Source organism: Suricata suricatta, chromosome 13, assembly GCF_006229205.1.
Source record: "Suricata suricatta isolate VVHF042 chromosome 13, meerkat_22Aug2017_6uvM2_HiC, whole genome shotgun sequence".
Classification (NCBI taxonomy): domain Eukaryota; kingdom Metazoa; phylum Chordata; class Mammalia; order Carnivora; family Herpestidae; genus Suricata; species Suricata suricatta.
The window spans coordinates 27,136,516-27,144,216 of NC_043712.1; the positions used below are offsets into that span (position 1 = coordinate 27,136,516).

Sequence of the window (7,701 nt, forward strand, 5' to 3'; positions counted from 1 at the left end):
CTATGACTAAGGAAATAAACTTTTAAAAAGTTAATTACTTAATTTTTGGCAAGTACTGTTTCCATGCGTACCCTAAGTTTCAGAGGATTGGGACAGTCCCACCCTGTAAAACATGGACTGAGAGTGGGGGCTTTTGGTTCTTCAAAAGAAAAATATTTTAAGTTTCCTACATATTGTTCAGATCTGCAAACTGTATAGTGACATTAGGCAGGGATGTTGCATAACAAAAGCAACAGATGTCCACTTCAAAGACACTGAGAAAGGAGAGAAAGATAGAGAAAGGAGGAGAAGGGAAATACATGGATTAGAGTAGTGAGTAGAAGTGAGAAAAGAGAAAGGAGATGAGAGAGAGAGACAGAGAGGGAAAGAGAAATTGAGATTGAGGTTGAGAGGTTGATTCATCTTAGTGAACAGCATCATGACCTTCATGGGAGCAATTAGCAGACCTGCTTATTGATGGAAACCCAGCACAGAAGGCATTATTTAGAAGGTTTACATGAGCATTTTATAATGAAATGAATAAGAATTTCAAATTTGGCTTTGCAAACATACAAACTGTCATGATAATGTCTTTTTCAGTCTCATCATGAATATAAAAGTCAAGATCTAGTTCTCCACTTCAGATATCACAGGTCTTAAGGCCTTTCATGATTTCAGTAAATTCAGGTGTCTGCTTAGGATTTTCTTCATGGCTTCTTTCACCTCTTTATTCCTCAGGCTGTAGATGATGGGATTCAACATTGGGGTTATCACTCCATAAGACAGTCCAATGATCTCATCAGAAGTATTTGTGTCCTTAGACTTGGGCTTCATGTACATAAAAAGGGCTGAGCCATAAAATAAGAAAACCGCAGTCAGGTGGGCAGAACAGGTAGAAAAGGCTTTCTTTCTCCCTTCAGCAGAATTAATTCTCAGGATGGAAGAGAGGATAAAAACATAGGAAATGAAAATTAACAGCAGAGGAATCACTGATAAAACAGTAGTTGCCACTGTCATGATGAACACATTCATGGAAATGTCTGCACATATGAGTTTAAGAAGGGCCAGGATCTCACAGGTAAGATGGTAAATGACATTATTCCCACAGAAAGGCAATATCATTGTCATGACTGTTTGCACTAAGGAGTTTAGACAGCCTATGATCCAAGACCAAGCAGCCATATGCACATAAAGCATCCTGTTCATGATGATGGGGTACCTCAGTGGGTTGCAGATGGCCACATATCGATCATAGGCCATCACAGCCAAGAGGATACACTCAGTGGAGCCCAATCCAAGCGAGAGAGCCATCTGCAGAGTACAGCCAATGAAGGAGATAGATTTTCTCTCAGACTTTACTATGATAAGGATTGGGGGAATGGATGAAGATGTGTAGCAGATGTCCAAGAGTGAGAGGTTCCCAAGGAAGAAGTACATGGGGGTGTGGAGGCGAGAATCCAGTATGATGATGACAATGAGGAGACTATTTCCCAGCAGGATTATCACATTCATGATGAGGCAGAGCATGAACAGAAGAAGCTGGAGCTCTGGGTGTTTGGAAAATCCCATCAGAAAGAATTTGGTCACAGCGGAAGAATTCCCCGTCTTCATGTGTCCATGTCACATTCAGGGGTTAGAGAAGGATAAGAATAGGGGAATTTAAATTTATAATGTTGATTTTTAGTACACCTTCACTTCCAGTGTTGTATTTGATTCTTGAAACACGCCTATGAATCAAAAGATGTGAGATATGGTATTTTATTGATGATGGATGGTAGTGAGGCTTTGAGAAATCAAAAACATCTGAAGACTACACAATAGCATTTTGATGGCTATTAATACTCCAAGAGTTTTACTGGGAAGTGCCTGATAAAATTTAGGACAAACTACTTTCAAATGTAGATATATGGGGATGTCTTTATTAATGGAAAAATTCATATTAAAGTTGTTTTCTGATGAAGCAAGTCTTTTTTTTTCCACACATGCAAAAGCAAAGGGCTTTATTACAAAAGCAGGTTTTTATTTAAAAGATTTTGTAGATCTAGCACCATATCACTTAACCTGGATATAACTTTAGTAATGTATCCATTTTTTCAGAGTCTCTGATAACAAATAGTACACTGGTAAGAAAAACCAATAACTTTTTTACAGTTCTTCTTGAATTAGCATGAATAAAATCTGTTAGGTACTTGGAACAGTGAGTGGTTCTAACACGGTATGTATATGATATATAATTATACTTTATGTAATATGGTGATATTAAATGTATATTTACATATATATGAAGATGAAAGAAGAATAGCTTTCTCTCTGTTCAAAAACAGTCCTGCATGGGGGGTACCATTTCTTAGAATTTAGTTCAAAATAGGAGAAAAGAGAAAAAAATGACCTTACCAGAAACATCAAATCAACCCATCAGGTAGGCCTATCTGAACCTCTGCAGTTACCTTTGCTTTCATTTTTGCCATTTCTTCTTCTATAATGGTGTCAAGGGAGGGTTTGTTCTTCATGATCTTCAGCAACCCCACAAAAATCATTTTAATAGAGGCTTAGAATCTGTGTGATACAACGTGTGTGCTATGCAACATAACTTCCAAGAAAGGTCCTCCAACTCCTCTTTCAATCATATTGTTACCCCTCGATACTTCTAATATAGAATTCTGGAGGTACCACTGATACCCACATGCTCTGTAATGGTCATGCTATTTCTCTCTGTTTCCCCAGAAAACTACATTCTTTCTTCCGTATGCATTTGTCCATGTTGTGTTTTATCTAGAAGGGAACCTCTTAACTTAGACATCCCTTTTCTAGGAAAACAATCTCACCTCCTTTTGTGAGGAGGATACTCCTTTTATGTATTGTTACAGCATTCTTTACTTAACGTCTCACAGAATGCTTCATTTATTCATTTATACAACTCCAACTCTGCCTTATGTACTGTAGTAGGTAACAGAGATCCCATTATGAGAACTTGTTTTTCAAAATGGAAGCTGGATACAGAATGCTTATGAGAGTTATTTTAAGCTTTTTAGAAACAATTTCTGTGCTATATTACATGTTTCAATATGAAAAAATACATGGAACATTTTGAAAAACATTTTATCAAACTAAAATAGCCTGTTATTCTATCAAGGATAGAACAAAACTCTGTTTCAAAATTACTTATGCATATATATATAATAGTAAAAAAGAGATATCCAGTCTACCAAAGTGATATAATTTATTTCATGAATTAATGAAATTTTAAATTAATACTTGAAAATGTATCAATAAAAAACACTAAACCAGTATGTAAAAATCCAAAACACATTGTCATCTAACAAGATGCCAAAAAGCATTTGATAACATATAATACTTATTCTCAGTAAATCTCTTAGAAATATAGATATGGAGGGATACATAATTAAGATAATAAAGATCATCTCTCTCAAATCATTGGGTCACATAATACAAATTGGTGAAACTCTGGAGTCTATTTGTAAAAGTAGTCAAAGATCGGTATTGGCACAATTTTTTTTTATTATTTAACTTCTGTTTTTCTTCTGAATGATCCACCCAAAAGAATAGAGTTAAGTGAAATAAGTGACATTTCATGATCTTTTATGATTTCAGTTTGGTTAAGATTTGAACAGCTATCGCACTTTTATTTTCTTTTAGGTTGCTAGATGTCTAGTTTATGTTGATCATGGGTCATTCTATATTTGTCAGATGATATACCTTCATATATTATACAAGCAATAAAAATTATACTCTTGGAGAAGAGTAAATGGAAAGGAAAATACTCACAGTATAATGCTACATTAAAATAGGAAGTTTCATACCAGTATAAATGATCAGATTTTTGTATTTGTGGCTGAAAAAGCCACAGCAAAATATTAACTAGTTTTCTCTGAAATGCAGTATTTGGAAGCATTATTAATATTCTTATTTTTTCTTAATTTTTCCAAAATTTCTTCACTCATCAAATTTTCAAAACATGAAGAATATATATTTTATGACTGTAAAAAATCAGAAGTATTTAAAAATCCTCAACAATATACTAGCAAACTATATACAGGAATACGTTAAAAAATCATTTACTGCCATCAAGTGAAATTCATTCCCAGGAAGAAAGGGTGGTTCAATATTCAAAACAATCAGTGCTTTATATCCCATCAATATTAGAAAGGATAAAAATGCTAAGACCATTTCAATAGACACAGAAAATGTGTATGACTAAGTACCACCATTCATGATAAATACCCTCAACAAAGTAGGATTAGAGGGAAAACACCTTAACATAATAAAGGCCTTATAGGAAAAACCCAGGGCTAGTATCATTCTCAACCGGGAAAAGCGCTTTTCCCCAAAGGTCAGGAACAAGACAAGGTTGTCCACTCTCACCACTTTTATTTAACATAGTACTGGAAGTCCTCACCACAGCAATTAGATAAGAAAGAGTAAAAGCCATCAAAATTGCTGAAGAAGAAGTAAAACTTTCACTCTTTGCAGATGACATAATAGTATATACAGAAAACATTTAAAGACTACACCAAAAACCACTGAACTGATAAGTGAATTCAGTAAAGTCAGAGGATACAAAATCAATGTACAGAAATCTGTTGCATTAATATTTTTTAAAATATTTATTTTGAGGGAGAGAGAACTAGCATGAGCAGGGTAGGGGCAGAGAGAGAGAGTGGGAGAGACAAAATCTCAAGAAGGCTCCATGCTGCCAGTGCAGAGCCTTTCATGGGACTCAATCTGATGGACTCTGAGATCATAACTCAAGTCCAAATCAAGACTCGAACACTTAACTGACTGAGTCAACCAGTCATCCCTGTTGCATTTCTACATACTAATAATGAAGGGCCAAAATGAGAAATCAAGAAAATAATCCCAGTTACAATTGCACCAAAAATAATAAAATACTTACGAAAAGCCTAACCAAAGAGGTGAGAGTCCTCTACTCTGAAAACTATATAACACTGGTGAAAAAATTTAGAATGACAGAAAGAAATGGAAAGACATTCCATGCTCATGGGTGGGGAGAACAAATATTGTTAAAATGTGTATGCTTCCCAAATCACTCCACAGATTTAAGGCAATCCTGATAAAAATACCAACAACATTGTTCACAGAACTAGAATAAACAACTCTAAAGTTTGTGTGGAATCACAAAAAATCCTCAAAAATCAAAACAATCTTGAAGAGCAAAACTGAAGGCATCACAATTCCAAACTTAAGTTTATACTACAAAGCTCCAGTCAAACAGTATGGTATGGTACAAAGAGCTCAATGGAACAGAATAGAAAACCCAGAAATAAATCCACATGTATATGGCAAATTGGTCTTTCACAGAGGATGAAAGAATATGCAGTGGAAAAAAGAGTCTCTTCAACAAGTGGTATTGGGAAAACTGGTCATCTACATTCAGAAGAATGGAATTGGACCACCTTTTTACCCATACATGAAGATCACCTCAATATTAATGGAAGATTTAAATGTGATCAAGAAAACCATGAAAATTCTACAAGAAAGCACAGGCAGTAATTACTCTGACATCAACTGTAATAACATATTTCTAGATTGTCTCCTAAGGCAAGGGAAATAAAAGCAAAAATAAACTACATCAAAATAAAAAATTTCTGCCCAGTAAAGGAAATAATCATGATTAAAGACAGCCTACATAGAGGGAGAAGAACTTTGCAAATGGTGTAGCTGATAAAGGATTGATATCCAAAATATATAAATAACTGAAAGAACTCAATACCCAAAATACAAATGATCCAACAAAGAAATGAGCGAAGACATGGACAGAGACTTCTCCAAAGAAGACATCCAGATGGCCAACAGACACATGAAAAGATTTCAGCATCACTCATCACGAGGGAAATGCAAATCAAAACTGCAACGAGACACCACCTCACCCCACTCAGAATGGTTAAAATCAAAACCAGAAAAAATTATAAGTGTCAGCAAGGATGTGAAGAAAAGTGAACCTTCATGCACTGTTGGTGGGTATGCAAACTGGTGCAGCCACTCTGGAAAAAATATGAGGTTTCTCAAAAACTTAAAAATAGAACTATCATATAATCCAGTAATCACACTATTGGATATTTACCCTCCAAAATACAAAACACTAATTCAAAGTGATATATGCACTCCTATGTTTATTGCAGCATGATTTACAATAGCTAAATTATGGAAGCAGCCCATATGTCCACTGAACGATGATTGGATAAAGAAGATGTGGAATACACACAAAATGGAATATTACTCATCTATAAAATGGAATGAAATCTTGCCATTTGCAGTAGTGTGCATAGAGCTGGATAGAATAATGCTAAGTGAAAGAAGTGAGTCAGAGAAAGACAAACACCTTGTGGAGTATAATAAAATAAATGATGAAAGGAAAATTAGAGAAAAACCAAGAAACAGACTCAACTATAGAGAACAAATTGATGGTAATCAGAAGGGAAGTGGGTAGGGTATGTGTGAAATATGTGATGAGAATAAAAGAGTACTTTTATCATGATGAGCACTGAATAGTATATAGGCCTGTCAAATGACTATATTGTACCCCTGAAGCTAATAGAACACTGTATGTTAAGTACACTGGAATTAAATTAAAAGCTTAACAAAAGAGCATTTTAAAATATTCCTTTTAAAGACAGTGGTAAGGGTTTACAGAATTCTGTCCTCAGTTTTCATTAAAACCCATGAAAGGGTAAGAACAGTGAATGGTTACTGGAGAGAGATTTTCTGTTGATTTATTACACAGACTGACTTAAGGCAATTTAATGTTTTGATTTCAAGCAGTCACTTCACAAATATATGCACTGTGAGCAGACACACTGAAACAGTTCCAATTGTTTGACTAGGATTCTAGGCTTCACTAGAGTGTCCAGGTGGGCAGTATAGATAGGATGTGCCTTGTGAGGCACCCAAATATCACACAGTAAAAATATAAGGCAGAGGATGGAGTCATTGTGGGGAATGTGGGTGATGTTAGTGATTACTGTTACCTCAGCTTCTTTATTTCTCCCAAAAAGAAGTAAAGTTTGTTTCGTGCCTGGCTATTTCTGTCCATCTCTCTCCAAAGGCTCTGTCCTTAGATTGATGCTCACCTTTGGGGATCACCTGTAGAAGGAAAGTAAAGTCTGCTTGAGGACTTGGATCATGAAGCAGTCACCCTTCTCCCCAAGTTTCCCAGGAGAAAAGAGTAGGAGTTTGTAAAGCACTTGTACTCACCCTGACTTCCAGATTTTAACCCAAGCAACTTCTTAAAACACTGTGCCCCCCACCATGACCATCACCCCCTTCCCCTTCCCCCTCCCCCTTCAGTCCTCAGTTCGTTTTCGGTATTCAGTAGTCTCTCATGATTTCTGTCCCTTGCTCTCCCCAACACTCTTTCCCCCTTCCCCTTTCTATGGTCCTCTGTTAGGTTTCTCCTGTTAGACCTATGAGTGCAAACATATGGTATCTGTCCTCCATCTGACTTATTTCGCTTAGCATGACACCCTCGAGGTCCATCCATTTTGCTACAAATGGCTATATTTCATTCTTTCTCATTGCCATGTAGTACTCCATTGTATATATATACCACACCTTCTTGATCCATTCATGACGTGATGGTCATTTAGGCTCTTTCCATGATTTGACTATTGTAGAAAGTGCCGCTATGAACATTGGGGTACATGTGCTCTTATCAGGCACATTCTTTAATAGTTTATTCAGTAG

At 35.9% G+C, this 7,701-nt stretch overlaps 2 protein-coding genes across 2 annotated transcripts in view; one reads left to right on the forward strand and one right to left on the reverse strand.

The window, feature by feature from the left end:
• LOC115276682 (olfactory receptor 13C9-like) overlaps positions 1 to 7,701 on the forward strand; it is a 136,476-nt gene that overhangs the window by 19,337 nt on the left and 109,438 nt on the right.
• On the reverse strand, positions 646 to 1,590 carry LOC115276844 (olfactory receptor 13D1-like). Its single transcript, XM_029920956.1, has one exon. The coding sequence runs from the start codon at positions 1,588 to 1,590 to the stop codon at positions 646 to 648; it is 945 nt and encodes a 314-aa protein (XP_029776816.1).